This window comes from Typopeltis vanoorti, chromosome 1 (assembly GCF_054136105.1).
Source record: "Typopeltis vanoorti isolate ZY-2024b chromosome 1, IOZ_Tvanoo_1.0, whole genome shotgun sequence".
In the NCBI taxonomy this organism is placed as follows: domain Eukaryota; kingdom Metazoa; phylum Arthropoda; class Arachnida; order Uropygi; family Thelyphonidae; genus Typopeltis; species Typopeltis vanoorti.
In genome coordinates, this window is record NC_143549.1 from 167,777,464 (window position 1) to 167,799,894 (window position 22,431).

The 22,431-nt window shown below is 34.1% G+C and overlaps 1 protein-coding gene across 1 annotated transcript in view; it reads right to left on the reverse strand.

Moving 5' to 3' along the window:
- Positions 1 to 22,431, reverse strand: part of LOC150110628 (WD repeat-containing protein 11-like) — a 355,935-nt gene that overhangs the window by 33,514 nt on the left and 299,990 nt on the right. Inside the window, exons 23-24 of the mRNA XM_090399950.1 lie at positions 21,320 to 21,512; positions 10,431 to 10,511 (exon numbers count right to left, since the gene is read on the reverse strand). Coding sequence (XP_090256076.1) covers positions 10,431 to 10,511; positions 21,320 to 21,512 — 274 coding nt within the window. The remainder of the gene's footprint in view (positions 1 to 10,430; positions 10,512 to 21,319; positions 21,513 to 22,431) is intronic.

Consider the following 22,431-nt stretch of genomic DNA (forward strand, 5'->3'; position numbering starts at 1 on the left):
TCAAATGCAGAAACTATGAAAGTTTCGTAAGGTAAGTTGATCACCAAACTGAAGCCATTTTGCTCCTTATTTTAGTAATTACTTTTATGCACCAACCAAGAGTTCCCTTAAAAAATACATTTCTCTAAAATTTCAAGTAACTTAGCAGTGAACAGGAGGTTTTGCTCTCTTAAGGTTTCTGCCTAATCTCAAAAGAGAACCAACCAGTTCAAACAAATGTCAGGCCAGTGAAACCTTATCAAAATGGACTAATAAAAGATGAATATATAGATGCTTGGGCAGTGGCTATGTCTTTTAAGTAGTCTGCACTAAGACAACTCGTGAATGCCGGGGAGTGCATTCCCATAAGCTCTCTGGTCAACTTAACTTAAGAAACTTTCACACTTTCTATATTCGGCTTTGAAATAATGCCGATCTAATATCCACTTTGCTTATGTAATTTTGCATTGCCAAACTGAAGCCTTTTGGCTCCTTCAGTAATCAGATCTTATATTTCTGTTTTTTAAGGAACTTTTTTAATGTATCAACCCATCTACATTTTGGTCTTCGTCTAGGTATTTTCCTTGCCAACTTGGTAAAGAACATTTGTTTTGCTAATCTTTCCTCTCCTATTCTATTTAAGTGGCCATACCATCTTATACTGACACAGAATTCTTGAATTCTGATATGGTCAAGTTACTTTCTAATATCTTCATTTTTAATATGATTCTGCCATCGGTTCACTGCTCTAATTTTTCTCAGAACCCTCATATCTATGGTCTCTATAGTCTTTGATCAAGTGCCTTATTTCTAACCTAACTCTCAGATCCAGAACTTAAAACTGGTTTCAACACTGTTTTGTATACTGCTATTCATAGTGAATAATTTATGGAGACACATGTTAGAATAATTACTATACTGAACATTAGGAAAGTAACATTCAGCATTTTGACCTCTGTATTGAGGTCATCAGGAAAAATGCATATGTATAAGATCCAAACTACATGACACTGCACTATACAAAGGTAAAATGAATCTATGTGCTTGCTAATTTTTTAACCTAGCCTTATGGGGAAAAAATAAATAAATAAATAAACTAAAATAAAATAAAAATACAAATAAATTAAATTACAAACCAAACTACATTAAACATTTCTAAAGTCCTCTCGTATTGAGATTTTCTTCTGGGCTTGTTCTGGCTGTTTTGCAGATGGGCCCTCCCCATGTGATAGCTTTTTCTACTTCAGTTGATTCCACTTTCTTTCATAATGTCTTCCATATAGATGCTGAATAAGAGTGGAGATAATGTGCATCGTTGTCTTAGTCCTGATTTTATATCAAACCATCTTCATATTTCCTTCAATTCTCACTGCTGACTGACAACTTAAATATAGACTATGTATTGCTCTGTATAATGTTCCAATCACCCCATATAATTGTACTCTTTTGAAAAGCTTTTTCTCTAGGCACCTTGTCATATGCCTTTTCCAGATCTACAAACTTAAGTACAAATCCTTGTCATATTTCCATAATTTCTCAAGTATTTTTCTTAAAGTGAAAATCTGATCTTGACAATATCTATCGGCCAGAACCCAGCTTGTTCTTCTCCAAGTTTTTCTTCCACAGCCTTTCTGAACCTCTTTTCAAGTATGCTTGCATAAATTTTACCTGGAACACTTAGTAGAGAAATTATGCAGTGCAACCACCTCAAAACTTTTATACCTACACATTTTTGCATTTCTGGTTGAATATCTACTCTAGCTGCCTTTCCATATTTCAGGTTTGTGATAGCTTTTTCTACTTCAAGTACAGATATATATTCTAGATGGCATTCCAGTTGAGTGTTTTCTACCATCATGCTGTCACTGCTTGTCTGACAACTTAAATATGAGCAATCTTTCAAAGTAATTACCCCATACATCTAGAATATCTTTATGCTCAGTTTTCAGGTCCCCTTCATCATCTCTTATTCTTTTTTTGCAGCACTCTTTCCTCCATTTCTAAGCTTCTTCAATTGCCTCCAGAACATTTTGCCACTGTCCTGATATTTATTTTCTATGTTTTTAACAAAGTCTTCCCATGACTTTTACACATAGCTTAGTTCTATTACATTTTGTTCTGTATTCTTTTAGGGCATCTGCTGACTTATTTGTTAGGAACTTTTGGTATGCTTCTTTAATTTATTGTGACAACTTCACCACATACTTCCCTCACTGAATCAATCAATGTCTTCTTCAGAGTGTGCCACTGAGACTCCAAGATTTGTTTTTTTATTTTCAATTTGTTTCATTTTTTTTTCCAATAATGTTTGTATACTCGTCTACAATTTACTCATAAAAGCTGCTCAACTTTAATTCTTTTTAAAACTTCGCTTAAGCATCAAAGCCAAATAAGTGGAAGGAGACCTCCACATTGCCACATTGGCAATGTGGAGAACTGAATGGGGCTTCTGACCTAATGTCCAATCCTCACCTTCCCATGGTGCTCCCTGTTAGTAGGTATCCACATGGTACTGAACAAATGAGGATGGGCTGCCAATTTGGGACTGAGCAGCCAAATTGTACTCTCTATTAGCTTAAATCACAAATGCATATGATATAATCAATACGAGGTTGGATGATCCAGAAATTTACCGCCAGTTGTATTTTCAGTTCTTTCTTCCAGTCAGTATTTTCCATATTAAAATCCTCTATTAATAATACTTTACTTTTTCTTAAGTAATTGGCCTATAATATTAGCACTACTTCCCCACTATGGTAACATTCCTAACTTCAACTATACATATACCACACTATCTCAAACTTGCCCTGAATAGGACTGCAATGCATTATCGTTCTGATAACGTAAATCTTCCGTGAAAAGCAAAAATACATCCCTCCTCTCTTACCTATTCAGGTCCTTTTGATACTATAATTAATGTTATGTGCTTTGACATCTTCAGAAATCTCCGCAAAATTTGGCTCAATTTTGTGGTTAATAATTCATTCTTTAAGCTCCATGTATTAGTATATAAGAACATGATATCATTCAGAGCACACTATACAGCCATCCACCATATAATGCTAACAATCTATTATTATTTGGAATACCCTTCAACATCTCCAGCCAGTCAGTTGCCATAAATTTCCTTAATATTGTTTCTAATTCTTTTAAAAAGATCATGGATTGTAATGTCTTACACTTAATTCAATGGATCTACAAGAATTTCTTGGATATCACTGCCACCAAACACCTTTTCCAATTGTTAACAAACTATCAAATTATTATAAATCAATGCAGCATATAAGAAAAACTTCCTCCCTCTCTTAGTTTATCCAGGAATGCATTACAAGGCTCCTTGTTACTGTAATCTCTCCTATACTGGCCAGACAGATTACTGTAGACAAAGATCAGAACATATGGATTATATCTGTTATTTTTTTTTCAAGTGAGAAATTTGGTCTTGGAGAACATGGAGTTTCTACTAACCAATGGATCCCTTGGAACAAGACAAAAATTCTTCACACAAGCCCTTTCAAATCTGAGCAATACTTCAGAAAATGCTATGAAGTCTTTTGCAATCAATCTAATTTAAAAAACAATGATTAAAAATTTCAATTTTTGAGAAATAGTGACTGAGTTCTTGTTATGCATTTCTTATGCAAATTTATTAGTTGTTATATGAATGTTTTGAGAATTCTAGTCTATTTTTCTGAACTTGCTGGTAAAAATCTGAGTTTCTCCTGGGAGGAGGAGGAGAGGGCAGAACCCTATTTACTAAAAAAAAAAAAAAAAAGAAAGCCTATAAAAGTTTCTCTGATCAAAATTGAACTGTTTTTTTTTTCCTGCTTACCTAGCATTATTTCATTTCTTTCTTTTTTTTTTTTTTTTTTTAAAGATTTTTAATGTTTAAAACATGTAAAGTTACTGGGAATGCATTACAAGACTCCTTGTTCCTGTAATCTCTCCTATACTGGCCATTTCGTGCGATTGCATCTCCGTGGATGATCATGATTCTAGTAGCAAGACTTATATGTTGGTTAGACATAACTGGTAATTAGTTTACGGAATTAACAACGCATGTAAAGTATATTAATTAAAGGTAACTTTAATGAATAACTTCTATATTTCGGCAACGTCACATTACCATCTTCAGGAACATAAAGATATGGTATGTGTACTCAGGAACTAACAAAACTGCCCCAAATTTGGGAGACTTTCATTATGAGAACTTCAGCCCAACTGCCAAGACTACCAAACTAGCCCGCAAGAGGGCACCATTAGGACTTTAGGAACAATATTAGTTTCTTGCTTTCTTCCTCATTTGCTTTGTGTTAGTTCCTGAGTGCACATACCATATCTTTATGCTCCTGAAGATGGCAATGTGACGTTGCCGAAATATAGAAGTTATTCATTAAAGTTACCTTTAATTAATATACTTTACATGCGTTGTTAATTCCGTAAACTAATTACCAGTTATACTGGCCAGACAGCAGTATAGTTTCTAATTTCAAATATTCAGAATTTCTAAGAAAATATTTCAGTTTTGCAACATGCGATTTTATATTTGCATGATGACAGTCCTCTCTTTTCTGTCAGAAGCATGATTCCTTAATGGAGATTCAGAACTTTCATTTTATGAGCATTTATGCACTGTGTAAGATACTACTGAAGACATACTATATTCTTGAATTATTTATCATTAAAGTAGAAAGCTGGTTAATTATGGTTCTACTGCATATTATGTGGTGTACTAGATGGTGTTGCTTGGATTTTGTACTCTAAATTTATGTTGCATAACACAGTAATAGAGTTAAAAGAAGAACTCAAGACCAACTGTAAGTATTTAAGCTTATCAACAAAAAAAGATTTATCCTACTTTAATATGAGCCAAAGCAAGGGCTAGTGCAAAACATACAAATATGCTTATAGCACAAACCAAAGATGGCAGTAACAAAGTCGAGTGTCTCCAGAGCTGTACGTCTAACTCTGACAGACCAGCTGAAGTTCAGAAGTGCTGTAGTTTGGGGATTACAGACAAGAAAAGAGAATTCATTGTGATTTTAGCTGTTGATCAATGCAAGCTAATTGCATAAAGATTGTTGAATTGGAAATAAAAATAGAGGAGAAGAACAGGTGGACAAAAGCTATTTTCTTTTGTCTCCTGTGTCTTCCATCTGTTAAACAGCTTCTAAGCTCATAAAGCATATGAACAGCACCTTATCATGCCTGATGATAATCTCTCATGTAAAATCAATACATTAGGGAAGAAAAAAAAAACTAACCAGTTCACAATCAGTATCTTGATGATAACTTGCCTACCACTGAAAATGTCCAACACTATGGAGACAAAGAAGAAAAAAATACAATGCATCGTGTTGAACTTTTCTTCAAAAACAGATGTGATGCAAATGATGACATCTAAAAGCTTGCCAAACAATGCAAATTTGACCCAGAAACAACATCACATTCATCGCTTTGGGTCCATGAACACATGGGAAACTGAACTCCCATGTCTAGTCAAAGTGATCTGTGATATGCTGACAAGCATAATTGCTACGAATAACATGTGAAGGCACCTCTGCCATGTCACATATACAAGCCAGAATAGATCTCACTTATGTGTAGCAGATGATTATGGCAACAATTGGAAGAAGAATGACAAAGTGGAGATGGCACATAGACAATCAATTATATAAAAAAATAGTACTAATGTGATAATCCAATCCCACTAGCAGCCAGAACAGAAACTTGAACTCCATCACTGCATAGGGAATAAAAAATCAGCTATATGAACATACACAATTGACGACATAACACATTGGCCTCATAGCCCGAGTTGCTTCAGTTATAAATCCAAAATAACCTCACGTAACCCAAGTTACACACTAACTCCTTTTGCCTCAGAGGTGGGATTTTTATATATGTTTGCCCCAATATGTTTCAAAGAGTAGAGATAGCAAATGAATTTGATATAATTCACTTGCTGTCTCGACTGTTTCCCTAATGCCAATCATTCTGAACTTTCCAATTTCTTTGCCAATTCTTGCATTGCTGATTTTGGCAGCTGTCCTGCAAATGTCTGAAACACTCAACATTCAATGCCCAATTTGTCTTCACACAAGAATGAGATCAGAAAGGTTTTGCTCAAAAAGTCTCCTGGCCCTGATGGCACTGCTTCAATTGTCCTAAAGGTTTGTTCTCCAGAGTTGGCTCCTATTCTATGTTGTCTTTTTACACTATTATTCCACTGGTATCTATTGTAAAAGGACAACAAATATATACTTTCGAACTACTGTCCAATTACTCTCACACCAGTTCTTTCTAAAGAAATGGAAAGAGTCATCAACATTCAACTACTATGCTACCATGAAGGCTTCTTCTTAAGTATTCTACAGCTGAGCAGGTTCTTCTTTTAGTAGCAAAAACTTTCCTTCCACTTTCTTCTGTTCTTTCAAGGTTTTGTATGTCGCCATTCAGCATGTTGTCTAGCATTGTTTTCCTTACTCTTCCTCTTGGTCTTTTTCCTTCAATGAGATCTCTGATTATTTCATTTCCTCTCAGGATATGTCCAATCCAATTTCCCTTTCTTCTTTTTATCGTTTTTAATGGATTCTTTTTTCCTCTACTCTTTCTAAGACCTCTTCATTATTTTTTCCATCCTTCTCCAAATCCACATTGCGAAGCTTTTCAAAATTTTAATTTCTTCTTTCCTTAATGTCCAGGTTTCAGCTGCATATAAGACAATACTCCACACATAACATTTTATTAGTCTTTTCTTTAAATTTTCATTCATTTTACTTCAAAATAAATTCAATTTTCTATTAAAGGCATACCTTACCTTCGCTATTCTTGCTTTTATGCCACTTGTACATCCTCCATCGCTACTAATCACACTTCCTAGATATTTAAATGTCCTTACTTGATACAATTTTTTCCCATTTATTCTTACATCCCTTGCTATTTTGATTACTTTTGTTCTACTTATGTTAATTTTCATTCTATATTTGATACAGGATTCCAGTAATCTGTTCAGCAGATGTTGTAATCCTTCCTCAGTGTTTGATAATAATGCCTTGTCATCTGTGTAACATATTGTAAATATCTGTCTACCTCCTATCTTTATTCCTTCTTCTGTATTCGCCAATGCTTCTTTTAACATTGCTTCAGAATATATATTGAACAAAATTGGTGACAAAGAACAGCATTGTCTTACTCCTCGTCCAATGGTACCTGGTTCTGTTGTACCATATATATCTCTTACAATAGCAGTTTGTCCCATATATAGTCAAATAATTAGTCTTCTATGCCAAAAGTTGCCAAGTCTTATATGGAAACATGAGTTCTGCATTACTTCAACTTGGTATCACCTCTGGGTCTGTCTCCCACTAATGAGACCTCAATAAAGGTCGAAACTGGTCTGGGTAGTGACCCTTCCTATACTGTACAGAATTATACGTGTCTGCAAGGAGATGAAGAAGTCACACAGGGCCAAATCCGGAGAATATGATGGATGTGGAACCAATTCGAACCTCAATTTGTGCAATTTTGCCATTGCGATGGTGCATTGTCTTGATGAAAGAACACTTTTTTAAGTTCTTTCTTAAGAACTGAAGAAAAAACAGCCAATCTTGGCTGTTTTTTCTTCAGTTCTTCTTTTAAATGGTCTGACAATGATGCATAATAGACTCCTGTTACCCTTTTCCAAATAGTCTATCATGATAATTCCTTAGGAATCCCCCCCCCCCCCCCAAAAAAAAAAAACAATGGGCATCATCTTCCCAGCTGACAAAATAGTCTTTGCTTTTACGGTGCTCTTTCACCTGGGATTGTCCACTGTTTTGACTGCTTGGACTCAGGTGTGTAGTGGTGGATCCAAGTTTCGTCTGCAGTCACAAATCGAAGCAAAAAATCCTGCAAATTGCGATTAAATCACCAAACACTGCATTTAAATGTCTTTTTGTTTAAATGCAGTATTTAAACGAAAAGACATTTAAATGTCTTTTCGTTTTTGATTGACAGTCAACAATCGTAGTGCCCATCACACACACACACACAGCTTTTTCATGTGCAATTTTTTGTGCAGGATATTATACACCTGTTCAGTTGAGATGCCTACAATCCCAGCAATCTCACACACTTTCCCTTGGCGGTCTTCCATAATGATACCATGGATTTTATCAATCATTTCCTTTGTGGTGACCTCAGTCGGGCATCCGGAGCATGCTTCATCTTGGACTTACAACCAGGTTTAAACTCATTTACTCAAAAATAAATAGTCTTTAATGCAGAGTCCCCATAAACTGTATCTAACTAGGCTTTGATCTGCACAGCCATCCACTCCTTCAAATCACTGCATGAAACTTGTTTTTCTCCATTTTTATGAAAAATGTGAACATGGTCATTTTAAATGTTTACCAAATGAGAACTACACATCGCACGTGACAAAAATTTTGCCAGGGGCCACGAAAAAAGATGATACGTGCCGACACTGGTATGAATGAATGAATTGTGCGCCATCTGTTTGGAAATTTACCAAACTTTTCAAACAATCCTAATAAATATTAAGTCATAAATCTTTTGGTAATTATCCTTTGTTATAAATTAAATTTATTAGTTTAGTTATTTCTTCAATTCCTTTCTTCTGAAGTTGTTTCAGGAATTCTGCAGGTATTCCATCTATTCCTTCTTCCTTTCCACATTTTAGTTCTCTAATGGCCATCTTTACTTCTGTCTTCAAAATCTCTGGGCCTAAATCATCTTCATTTACATTAATTTTTTTTTAAATTTTTAGTGGAACCTGTGGCATAGTAATTAAATAATAATTATTACTGTTACAGACACTGAAGATGTACTATTAATTTTAGTACGAAATATCTGTCCTTTTACTAATTAAAGATATCACTGTGGTTTTTACGTGTTACTTTATTATTCATTTATCTTCTTTATATCTTCTAAAGGCAGCTCATTTGGTCTATTTTCTTATAGACCAAATTTGAATACAATAAAGATCTATATTTTCATATAGATCTTCAATGTATTCAACAAATATATATCTTCAAAATTACTGTCCAATTTCTCACACCAGTTCTTAAGTAATGGAAAGAGTCATCAACATTCAACTACTATGCTACCTTGAAGGTTATCAAATAAAAAATGACTACCAATATGGATTGTGTCGCTGTCAATCAACAGGTGATCTACTCACTTATGTCACCCACATCTAGATAAATACCGTGGAAAAGTATGGTGAATCTTAAGTGGTTGTCAATGATATGTCCAAGGCTTTTGACCAAGTCCAGCATAAAAATTTTGTTAAGTAATCTCCAATCATATGGTCTACTTCTGACTTCAGCAGTTGAACTGCCAGTTTTCTGACTGGATGCTCACTTCATGTGATGATGGATGGTTCCCTATCTTCTAACTAAACAACCAATGCTGGGGTCCCAGAATGCTCTATTCTCTCTTACCCTATTCCTTCTATATACATAAATGATCTATTTCAGCAGACCACCAACCAATACAGTTTTGCTGACAATGAAACAATGCATTTTCCTTTTCATCTGACAAAGCTGACAATGCACAAATCATACAGCCTCCAGAACCTTAACCACTACTACTACCTTGAATTCAGATCTCTGAAATATTCATCAGTGGAATTTAGATATCTTGAAAATTTTAGTGCTAGCAAAATGCTGCTCTACCTTATTTCTTACAAAAAAAAAAAAAAAAAAAAAAAAAACTTTCTTTTTTGGCATTACTTTTGACAACACCCCAAATCCTTATGCATGGTGAGATTAATCTTCTTGGGATAATACTAACTTCAAATCTCTCTTAGCACAAACATAAATATTGCCTCTTCTGCTTCCAAAATATTAGTTTTTTTTTTTTTTTTTTTTTGTCAAGGTGTTGTTACTTTTAACTCCAAACAGTTTCTAACTTTATACAAATCTATCTAACCACTGAATATTGCTTTCACACTGGGGGAAGTTCCCCTAAAGATACTGGACTCTGTACAGAAAAGGATAGACTGATCAGTGATCCCCCCCCCTTCACTAACACTCCACTTACTTTCACAAAGTGCTCAGTTTTTGCTGCCTGCATATTCTACAAATACCTCTATGGTCATTCATTAGAATTGGCATCATTAATATCCCTGTCGCTCTGTCAAATCTGTGAAGCTACTCAACAGTCACTCACAGAACAAATTTCTCTTCCTCTTTGAAGATCTCTTCCACAGATCTTGAAAGTAATTGTGATCAAGTTCCTTCTTGCTCATCCATGGTACTAGTGTACTATTGGCTGACCACCTTCTTGTGGATGGGTTCCTTACATAAATAATAATAATAATAACCCTTTGCAATAAATATGTTGAATTAAAATATACATATATTTTAATGCAATAACAATTTATTCACAGTGTGGTTAATCAAAATATGCTCAGAAAAGACATACTTTTAATTTTACCATACCTTTTGATCATTTTGTGACGTACATAAGAAGTCAGCCCATCTTCTCATTACTTCAAGACACTCTTGATGATTTAGGGTCGACTGAAAGTACGGTAGATTTTATACATTTATAGTCTGCTGCCAGAGTAAATAAATAAATAAATAAATATATATATATATATTAATACTTAAATATTAACAATATAATTAAACTGATTAATAAATGGACAAAACTATTTCTCATAGCTAAACTGCTAAGTGCAAGGCTGATACATGCAATGTTTCATAGTTATTTAACACTTCTCCATACTGTTATTTTATTAGCAAATGAGGGGAAAAAAATAAAAATCTACTCTACATTTCAGTATCAAATACTAACTGGTATTGTCAGGAGAAGCATGAACTATCTGAAAATGAAATGGAAGTAAAAATAAAGCATTCGATACTAATATTTAAATGTTATATTTCAATCTGCTACTTTTCATTTTTACTGATCAGAGTGAGCAGTAAAAATCACAGTTATGACATTGACATCTCATAACTTCAGTGAGATATTTATGGTGGGATGCTACAGGTGGGTAATGTACTGATCATGAAACTACTCATATATAAGAAAGTAAATATATATATATATATATATATATATATATATATTTACTTTCTTAAAGGATGCACAAGAAAGGTTGTGAAATCAACAAGTGTTGTTGCCCTTGGGGAAGACACAGTTGAGGGTTGTTCCAGAGAACAGAAGTAGAAGGAATGAAAGAGGAGGAAGAGAGTTTGTTCAGCAGGTTTGAAGCTTGACAGCAAATGGATATTGACTAGCAGCTATGCATGCTCTTATAGTTCTGGAAGAAAGTGAAGGAATGATGATGGCCAGTTACTATTTGCTGAAATACCTATAGACGAGACTGAGTGACTGGAGTGAATTTACAATGAAAGGGATCATGTAGGAGTGTTGGTAGCTTGCAGATATTTTCAGGTGCAAACTTTGTTTGCTCTCACTGGGATAAAGGATTAAACTAAATTTATTAAAGGGATCATGAATTAATTGGACTACCATCATCACTAACAGCTGAAGGTAGAGTGTACAGCTCCATTTTTATTCTTGAGCTAATTATGCTAACTCTTTGTGAACTATGTTGGCACACATGCTGGAAAAGCAAGGCTTGGATACTGGCAGAAAATTTGATGGAATTGGAGGCCTTCATTCCTGAAGGAATTATTTATATTATTTGGTCTGAGCAGAGGGTTTGGAATGAAAAGAGTAATCTAACCATGGAAAGGAGAAGTCACAGAGGAAGATAGCGTTAGTGTAGATAATCAGATGTGTTTGTATAAATCCATTCTTTATAATAAGTTAAAAACATCATGCAATTTGTCTGAGCCTGATAGCATCTGCTAGAGTGTATGTGGCTTGGCCAGACAAGTAAAAATTTTATTCTCCTCTCACATGAAGAATCCACCAGAATATGACAAATGAGTAAGATATGCATTTTTTGCACATAGATATAGATTCACAAGCTCTCAGTGTAAGAATGTGTAAGATAACTGTGACCTATGCAGAACCTAGCAAGAACAACTTCCTCTTGGAAGTTTATTTTCCACTTGGTTAGACTATAATAAATTTAGTTTAATCCTTTATCTAAGTGTATGCAAACGAAGTTTGTGCCTGAAGTATCTTCAGGACTGAGGCAACTCACAGTAATGGTGGACTAAGCTCTCATCCCTCCTTGTCTCGGTATAATGTAAAGCACATCTCCTTGCAGACACGTATAATGTTATGCATTAAGGGAAGGGCCACTATCCAAACCGGTTTCGACCTTTATTGAGGTCTTGTCAGTGGGAACCAGACCCAGAAGTGGTGATACTAAGGCAGAAGCAATGGAGAGGTCATACACTTGGATAAAGGATTAAACTAAATTTATTATAGTCTAATCAAGTGGAAGATAAACTTCCAACATCTTTCACTAAATCCAGAGTAATCTAATAATAAGGTGGTACACCTTTTGGTAACTCGTATAAGTAAATATGACCTCCCCATTGCTTCTGCCTTAGTATCACCACTTCTGGGTCTGGCTCCCACTGACGAGACCCCAATAAAGGTTGAAACCGGTCTGGGTGGCCCTTCCCTTAATGCATAGTATTATACATGTCCACAAGGAGATGTGCTTTGCATTATGGAAGATACTGAGACAAGGAGTGATGAGAGCTTGATCCACCTTCACTATGAGTTGCCTCAGTCCTGAGGATACTTCAGACACAAACTTTGTTTGCATACACTTGGATAAAGGATTAAACTAAATTTATTATAACAACTTCCTCTCTTCTGTTTCTACATTGACTGGACTACCAGTGCTTAATCAGGCTTAATCTCATGCAATTTGTTTGCCAGTGCTTTCTGCCATGATGATTGCCATTGGGCAATTAGCTTTAATCTTATGAACTGTTTGTAGTATGTCAAACAGTACAATGAAAAAGTATGAGCTGCAGCTGTATCTGAGTCATTTCCCTTAATTTCAATGTGGCTGGGAATCCAGCACAATGGAGCATCGAAATTAAGGATCTTCATTTTGTACAACAGTCATAAAACCTCAAAAAGGACAGGATGTGGATTATATACAAGAGAAGAGAGCCTGTAAAGAACTCAATGAGTCTGTATAAATTACTTTTGTAAGCAGTTTTCTTTTACATGTAAGCTGAATGGCATGCAACTCTGTTGTATAATTACTACTATCAAGTGGGAACTGGAGATATTAGTATTAGGAAACATAGTAGTACAGACAACAGATAAACATACAAGTCCATGATAAAGGCAGAGCCATGAACATGCTCAGGATCTGAATGAGAAGTGTTTTTTCGGCAGAAGTGTAAACAGAAACTTATTTCTGCTGAAAACCTGAACCAATTACTAACAGTCCATGGAGAGTTGTGATAGATTGCTTGCTGAAGTTGTCTTTCAATTACTCTCATGTTACAAGAGTGACAGTAAATTGTGAAGTCATCAACATAAAGAGCATTGTCTACATTGGGAGGAAGCTGTTCAGTGATTGAGTTAACTTTGATATCAAAAGATATTACATTTAACACAGAGCTTTGGAGAACACCCTGTTCTTGATGATATGGTCGAAATAATGTCACCGACTTGGAAGACTCAGCTAGACAGAAAGTTTTTAATAAATACAGGAAGGTGTTCCTTTGAGACTTAGATCTTTTAATGTGCTGCATATCCAGGCTGCATCATATGCTTTTTTTCATGTCAGAGAACACTGAAACCAGATATTCTTGCTTCAGGAATGCATCTCTTATACAAGTTTCTAAACAAGCCAAATGGTGCAAAGCTGAATGATGTCTACTAAAGTCACACTGTGTATTATAGATAAGATTGTTGCTTTCTAAATAACAGAGAAGCCTGGCATTATCCATTTTTCTCTAATAACTTACAAAGAGAGCTAGTCAGAGCAATAGGCCAATAACTGTTTCTTGTGTTGGATCTTTTCCTCAATTTAACTTATAACCACCATGTCATAAGTGAGCTCGATGTGCCAGGGACTTCATGTTGTCAGATTTTTGACAAAGGATGATGATGCAAAAGAGCATGTATGTAAAGTCCAGTATGGATTTTCTTTCTAAAAATGGAGAAGATAAAGGTTACCATCTGGTTGATGAAGACAGAGGTCTAGAAAGGAAATTTGATTATCATCTTCTATCTCAAGAATAAAATGGATGCAGTGGTGGATTCTGTTGATCTACAGGATGAAATCTTGAAGATCTGTAAAGGATTTATGCCAAACCTCAAGGATATCATCCACATGCCAGCACCATAGGGATGGTTAAGGAGAGCTGCTGTCCGGTAGGCATTGTTCAAATCACTCCATGAAGTAGTTAGCAAGGGCTGGCAAAAGAGGACTACCAATGGTTGTATCCTCAATCTGCTGGTAAAGCTTGTTTTGATATATGAAGTAGCAAGAATGGATGATGAAGTCAAATACGCAAAAAACATCCACTGGAAAAGTTGTGCTGAAAACCTATGTTTCATCTAGGTTTTCAGCACAACTTTTCCAGTGGATGTTGGTATGGTTTCAAGAATCTGATCCTTTATTCACTAATATCCTGGGAATATTAGCGAATAAATAGAAGAATATCTAAGCTGAATAACAGATCGTGGAGGGAGCAAAGATGAAGCTCTGAAATCTTTTTTTTTCTCTAAAATGAGAACTATTCTTAATAAATGAATAGGATTTTTCAGTGAATGCCTAATTTAGAAAGTGTTTTGCAATTTTGTAGCAAGGAGAAAATGCAGCCTATGACAGAATGTATTGAATATTTGCTCTGTTGATTTTAGGAAATCCATACAATTGAAGATCGCATAGTGCTTTATCTACCACCAGGAAAAAAAAAAAAAAAAAATCCATTATTGGAAGAGATTTAGGAACCATGGTGAAATATGCACCTTTGTATAGATTGTTTATTTTTTCCAGAAAGAGAGAGAGAGAGAGAGAGAGAGAGAGAGAGTGGGATTTAACTCAAAATATTAATTACTCTCACTAGTCTTCCCAGTAGTTTTTACTATCCTATATAAAAGAATGATGGCTAAATGACTGAATTTTTGTAATAATCTTTTCTCATGCAGCAGCAAAAACCTTGACAGCAGATGTATGGTGTACCATGTACAACAGATCAGGAGACAGGGTTGCAACTAATCCATCACAAAAGACAATGTCCTTATTTAACTAAGCTAAGGATTTTTTGCTCATGCTGTTATAAGATTAGCAACCATTTTTACTATCCTATATAAATTTGATTAGGTTTTGAAGACTGAAAGGCTTCTTTTATCCTGCAACAGGTAGGTATTACCTGGGATGCTCTACGTCATTTCAGGAATCTGATCCAGTTTATCATTTGGTATATTTTGCAAAAGTTCACCATAATGGTTACATTGACTAGAAATTATCTTAACCTCCCTAATGGCTAGGATGCCCAGCTAAATCTGGATACGTTTCAGACGACCTGTTGAAAGAACACGGATAAGAAGTGCAATTGGTCATTATTTGTTTAGAAGGTGTGATAATCCCTCATGCTGAAGAGAACATTTAATCAGATTATTTCACGTTCATAGCTGCATCTCAGTTTCCTTTAACAAGAAACACAATTCCTTGTTCTATACTGGGTAACTGGATCTTAGTTATATTGGATAAACTAAAAATAGAGAAATTATTTTTATTTTCTCTTTTTATTGTACAATACTTTAATGCCTTGAGAAAATAAATATCCTTGCATAGTTTCTTAATTTTCTTTGTTCTTGAAGAAATTAATTCAGGATAATTATTTGAGAAAAAAAAAAACAAAAAACAAAACGGCTGCCGAATGATTATGTTATTTTTATTTTTGTTCAAAATCATATTTCGAAGAATACTTCACAGATTTCCTGAAGAACGCGCCTGGGCGACTTTGCTTTATAGAGAATAACATGAAATTCTTTAATCATATCACTAAATTTTTTTCTTTACATCATAATCTATTGTTCTTTGCACTTTCAGCTTCTTGGTTTCCCTGTATAATTGGTGATTACAAAATGAAATTAACAGTTTGATATGCATATATTTTCTGCTAGTTTAGATATCACGCTCCACTTTTAAAGTAAGCGATACTTTTGCTTATATTCTATCATTCAAAATATGTATATGCACATGCATCACATGTGAAATTTAATTTCCATATTTTTACAATAGAATTGAACTTTATTTTGCCTTTGATAGTTTAACCCCCACCTCCTGCTGCATCACTATCAACACACCTGAAAACTGTTATAAAACCTAGGTGCAGTTTTTATTTAATTCGTTATTTTTCTCTAGCAATTGTTCCACATAATTTTAATTTTTCGATACAAAAAATCTAGGTGGTGATTATTATAAATCAGGGCAATATTGGACATTCTAATTCGCCGCCACTTAGTAAAAAAAAACAGTGACCCTTTGCAGTTGGCTACCGAAGCTTAGTTGTCTTAATCAGGAAAATGATTGAGTAAACTAAAGCCGTGTTTTGTTTTTGATTGGAATTATGGCAGAAGCAACTATGAGGCTAGTATATTGTGTGTTTATTTTCCAGTGCTTTGCCTGTTTGTTGAAAATGCAACTTCCTGGTAAGGAAAAACATCATCTCAGTATGTGACTCTATAACTTTCAGCTGAAAAGACCTGATGAAGGTTCTCATAGTACTACATCAATTTCAAATCCAGGTTTTCTAACCAAAGAAAATTGCTGCAATCTCCAGACATCTGCTTTAGAGGCATATACAATGGATGACACATCAATTACCCATGTTTGCTGGCTGATTTGTTTGTTTTGCATGGGGAAGAACCTTAATTTATAAAACAGAATGAAACTGGGATAATTTTTCTATTGTTTCAGAAATCTAATGATGACAGTTTTCACAAAGCAAAGTTTTTCTGGATGAGCTATGAAAGTCTCAAAAACAAGAACTATGGCTACTTTCGAAATATAGAACAGAGAAAATAGCATTATTACCATTATTATTAGTAGTAATATTTTACAAAATGTAGGATAAAGGGACTTTAATGTACGTATCGATTTATATCAGAAAACGTACACAAAATGTAAACTCAATTCTATAACAACGATAATAAGAATAATTATGCAACAATAATATAATATTATTCTCATTCACTCAGGAAGAAGAATAAAATGAGATTAATTACTGTTATTACCAAATTTTTATTTCTAATAGGAAAGAAAGAAAAACAGTTACTATTAGAACATACAGTTTTCCAAATACCTACAGAGTAATTGTCAACAGAATATGCTCATGTTATCTCATAATTCTCAAATTCTGTTTTCCATGAAATATCAATTTTTATCAATCAGGAAAACATGCTACAATTGAAACAAACTATTTCACCAAAAAATAAATAAATAAAATATATAAATAATAACGTGAACATTTTCACCTTGCCAACACACAGCATTGATGTGCTATGTGTTGGCAAGGTGAAAATGTTCAAATTTCTTGTGTGGGAGATTTATATATAAGTTTTGTAATCAAAATTTCCGCTACAAGGAAGTTCAACAGAATCAACAATATTATTGTCTTAGATCTTTCACTTGTGTAGAAGAAAAACAGCAAAATGTCACTCTTAAGATTATATCAGATGTTATAATGGCAAAAATAGTAAGAATAAAATCATTTGCACTTTCTTTTCAAAACACAAAGAAAGAACATTGTAAATTCACCCAATGAAAAAGAAAATACTACACATTTTTTCTTCTGTTATCTGATTTTTTTTTCTAGTAGTATAAAGAAGAAATCACTTTATATAACATGAGAGAACGCAAGAGGGCAAAAATCTGTAAATTAATTACATTATAACTAATAGAGAAATCATGTCAGAAAAAATTATTTATGTAAGAGTTCCAACATCAGCAGATGTAATGACATTTTCTTCTAGTTTAGATATGTTGCATTGTTCAAGTAGCCAAACCTTTGCTACTATTTTACACTAAAATGAATGGGTATGTTCCCCAAGTGATTTACGTTTGTAACAGTTGTCTTGCGGACGATTTATAAAATAAATTCTCTGAAATATCTACTGAATGAATAGGTCTATAACCCCCCCCCCCCCAAAAGGAAGATTATGTAACGAATATGCTCATTTTCTTTTAAAATAATCCAAATCATCTTTTTCAAGATAACTGTATTAAATAATTTATAATTATTCGATAATTAAAGTGAAACTGATCATTATAAATTAAGAAATTATTTTGGCATAAATAATGTATCAGCATGTAAAAGAAATGTCACTATTTCTATGTTAATATCTCTGCTAATCAACAAGTCATTCTTGATGTGTTCTACGCTACAGCTTGATACACTTTAGTGTGACTAATGGAGAAGTGTTCCCTCTTTTCTTTCTTTCTCAATAGCAGCGAGAGTAATCCAAGCTTTTAGATTTTCCTCCAGCTAAGAGGATAATTATCAAGTATTTCTAAGATGTAGATTATTTCAGAAATAGCAACCAGCAGCAGCAGTACAAGTAGCAATATTTAGATTTTTTAAGAAAAAGAAACAAAAATAATACTACTGAACTTGTGTGGCATGCATATAAAGAGTTTTACATGGTGAAAATATAGAATAGTGTTTCTAAAATTTCAAATAATTTCAGCAGACAGTAGAAGAGCTGATTTTAGATTGCAAAGAAATAGTACAGAATTAGAAGCTTCACAGTACAACAATATTATTGCCTTATTTCTTTTGTCAAAATGGTAAAATGAAGTAATAGATTTTGAATACTGTCTGGAAAAGCTTTCAAACCTGTAGAAATTTAGAGTAGTTATGTAATTGTGTTCCACAAGAGGATGTGTGGGGGGCATTAGAAAATATTCAAAATGAGCATAAATTTTCAATCATTCCATAATATGATATCTTTCATGCTATGTTTTCAACATATATTATCGTAATGTGCATCCTACAAAAAAAAAAAAAAGTCGAAGGCGAGAGTCCCTGCTAAAATATCATTGGATATAAATTTTTGATACTAAAAAGACTCGCAAACGGAAACCAAGTCATGCAATTTAACATCATTTGTTATTCATAAAAACACACAAAAAAAATTTGTTTCTAAAACTGAAACGTGATAATCCATATAACGGTATTTTGCTACAAAAGAAAGCAAAAGGTCATCATATTTATTTCAATAAATGTTATTTAAAAATATAAATATTTGTCATATTTTCAATGCAGAGAAACATTTGAAAATCCACAAAAAAAAATGCCTCTGTAATGTCAGTAAAGTGAAGAAACATAAAGTTGTCTTGTTCCATTGTACTGATTTGAAGAATAAAATACAGCAAATTTACTATTACTAAATTGGTTCAGTGCAAAGGCTGATCAGTGGTCATTTTAGGAATAATTACTTTTGCACATGTGAAATTCATTTCAATTTTTGGTAAGAGACACAATAAATCAATTGTGAGGCAAAAAAAGGTCAGATTTCTTAGGACAGTAAAGAATTTCCAAGTAACACAATACTCTTAAAGACAGGTGACACAAAGGTCGCTAACCAACAGTTAATCCACTAATGGCTCTAAAATAGCCGTAAAGGGATTAATGGCGGAGGGAGGTAATGGCATGATAAAAGGTGGAATGCTGATGAAGTATTCATCCATGAAAAAAACTCAGGTGGTCTGGCTATTTCATCCACCTCAGCCAGCTGGGGCTTAAAGCACTGAAATTACATGACATATAGGAACGTAAGCCATAAGTAGATAAGTAACAACTCATTATGGATTTAATACTTACACAATATTTTTTATTTAACAGATTTTTTTTAAATGAATAATTTATCACTTGTTAAAATTTGTACAGTTAGGACCTTAGCATACACTGCTTGGAAAGAAGTTACAGACACCCTCATGGGCAAAGTGCAACGAGTTATGTTTAGTAACCAGTATAAATTGGAGGAATGTGATGCTCCCAAGTCAGTGTAACTGTGTCCATGTGAAAAGGCTGTGAGAAAGGACAGGCTGAGTTTAAAAGAGGCATTGTGGTAGGATGCCATGTTGCAGGCCTATTTGTTTGGCAAATTGGGCCATCTCAAGTCAACAATCAGAATGGTAGGTCATTCACCACATTTGGTGAGTGTGGTGAATGACCAACCACACTCACCAAATGTGACTGTAGTGTGATATGAAGGATAATATGTAAAAACTGCAACGTTGAATGTAGAGTTCTGGGCATCAACTGGAACACAATCTGCACAAAAGCATTCAGAACTGAGGTTCACCACATGGGTTTTCATGATAGGATCACAATGTGCAAGCCCAACATTACCCAAACCAATATGCAACATCATCTTTAGTGGTGCAAAGAGCATGTACAGTGAGACATAGAAGTTTGAAAAGCTGTTATGGAACAAAGAATCACGTTATCCACTTTAACGAGCAGATGGAGGGATGTGTCGAATGCACTCTGGTAAGGTGAACATCTCTTACCAGAGTGCATAACTCTATGAAATTCTGAGGTGGCAGTGTGATGGTATGGTCCTGTTTTTCCTTGCTTGGCCTCAGACCTCTGTTTGTGGTTCCACGAACACTGACCTCTGAGAGGTATTTGGACATTCTAGACAATAAAGTGCTTCTTACTTTGTGGCATTTCTATAGAAATGATCATTGTTTCTTTCAGCAAGACAGTGCACTGTGTCATAAAGCTGTTGTTGTAAATGCATGGTTTGTGGACATGAATGTCACTACACTTGACTGGCCTCCACAGATCCCCGATCTCAACCCTACTGAACATCTGTAGGATGAACTGGAGTGTTGTGTGAGGTCAAAGGAAGTCTTCGCCACAAGAGTCCAGGACCTCATTAATGCCTACAGTAAGAATGATCCAAAATATCCATTAATCACTATAGTACACTTGCCTTGTAGGAGTGATGCAGTCATTGCAGTGAAAGGAGGTCCTACATCTTATTAAGGTGGGAATTATGGCTGTTTGTTCTTCACTATGGTGTCTGTTAACTTCTTTCCAAGCAGTGTATTCTAGAAATGTTAATCTACATCGTAGACTTTTTTCTTGTTTAATTTGAAAGTAATACTGAAGGATGCATGCACTTGGCACTAGGACAAAAACCATGTTAAATAAAAAATGTTACGTAAATATTAAATCCACACTGAGTCCTTATTTATTATTATAAATGATCAATTATACATAATTGATTATAATGTGAAATGTGTAATTAAGCTCACTTAGTTATTTTCAAAGCTATCAAACCAGTCTTAAATATTATTAAAATGAAAAGATTCTGTAGAGAAGGAATAAATGAGAAAAGCAGAATATATATATATATATATATATATATATATATTTTACATTTCTTTAGGATAATTGTATCATACCTTAGCAAGCCAGACAGCTTGTTCCCAGTGACCTGACCCCTGGAGATAACGGCATGCATCTAACCCCTTATCAATAAGGCAAAGCAACTGTACACCTTCTGAAATATGTCCACTTGCAATTAGGTTTGTAGCCACTAATTTGATAATGGATTGAGAAGTTCCACATGATTTAATAGTGGCTATGAGACATGCCCTGTTAAGAGTTCATATTCAAAATAACTGACACAGTAAATGCTAAACCAAATGAAATATTCAATGTCTATACTCATTTAAACTTAATACAATTTAATTACTTTATTTGCTTTTACTTGGTAATTTTCAAATGGCCTTTTACTCCACCTTGCTTAACTTTTGAAATTATGAAATATCTCTATATCACTTCGTTTTTCTTCATATTTTCAATAAACGTTTTCTTTTCTTTCCTTTTTTTTTATTATGAATCTATTCTTTTTTACATGAAAGTTACTTTGATAAAGTCACAAGAGGCATTGGGCCATAATGAAAGATAGCCCATGAACAAAGTGACATGGAATAGCTTCCCTCCACCATGGATAGAAGAGGAAAACAAGAAGGAAAGTGATAAGAATACAACATGGATAAAAGTAGTTGAGAACAGAAAGCATTTAAGGAGATCTTTGCTCAGGCAGAAAAATAATTATTAATTTAGAATCTCTTAGTTCACAGCTAATCATTCACAGTCTCTGGGTTTAGGATGAGGAAACATGGGAGCTTCTCCCTATGTTTCCTCATTCTCATCACAACACCAAATATGGATATAAACCTTATGATATGTTCTAGTGTAGAGAGGTCTCTTTAATCCAATAGTCTCTTTTGAGATCTACCCAGCCTGTTCTTCCCAACTGGTATATATTTTATTAATTATTTAGGATATTGGATGTTGACCATTCAGTTAACATAATTCTGTTTAATTTTGTTTATATTTGTTTTGTTTTTATTTTTAGTTCTTTTAAAATATTTTTGTTCTTTTGTCTTAATGTGTATTTTGCAATAGTTCTCATGAATCTCATTTCACTTATTTTATTCTTTGTTTATCTTGTTCATTTATTGTCCAAATTTTGCTGCCATATAATGATGTAGGTACTGCTAAAAAA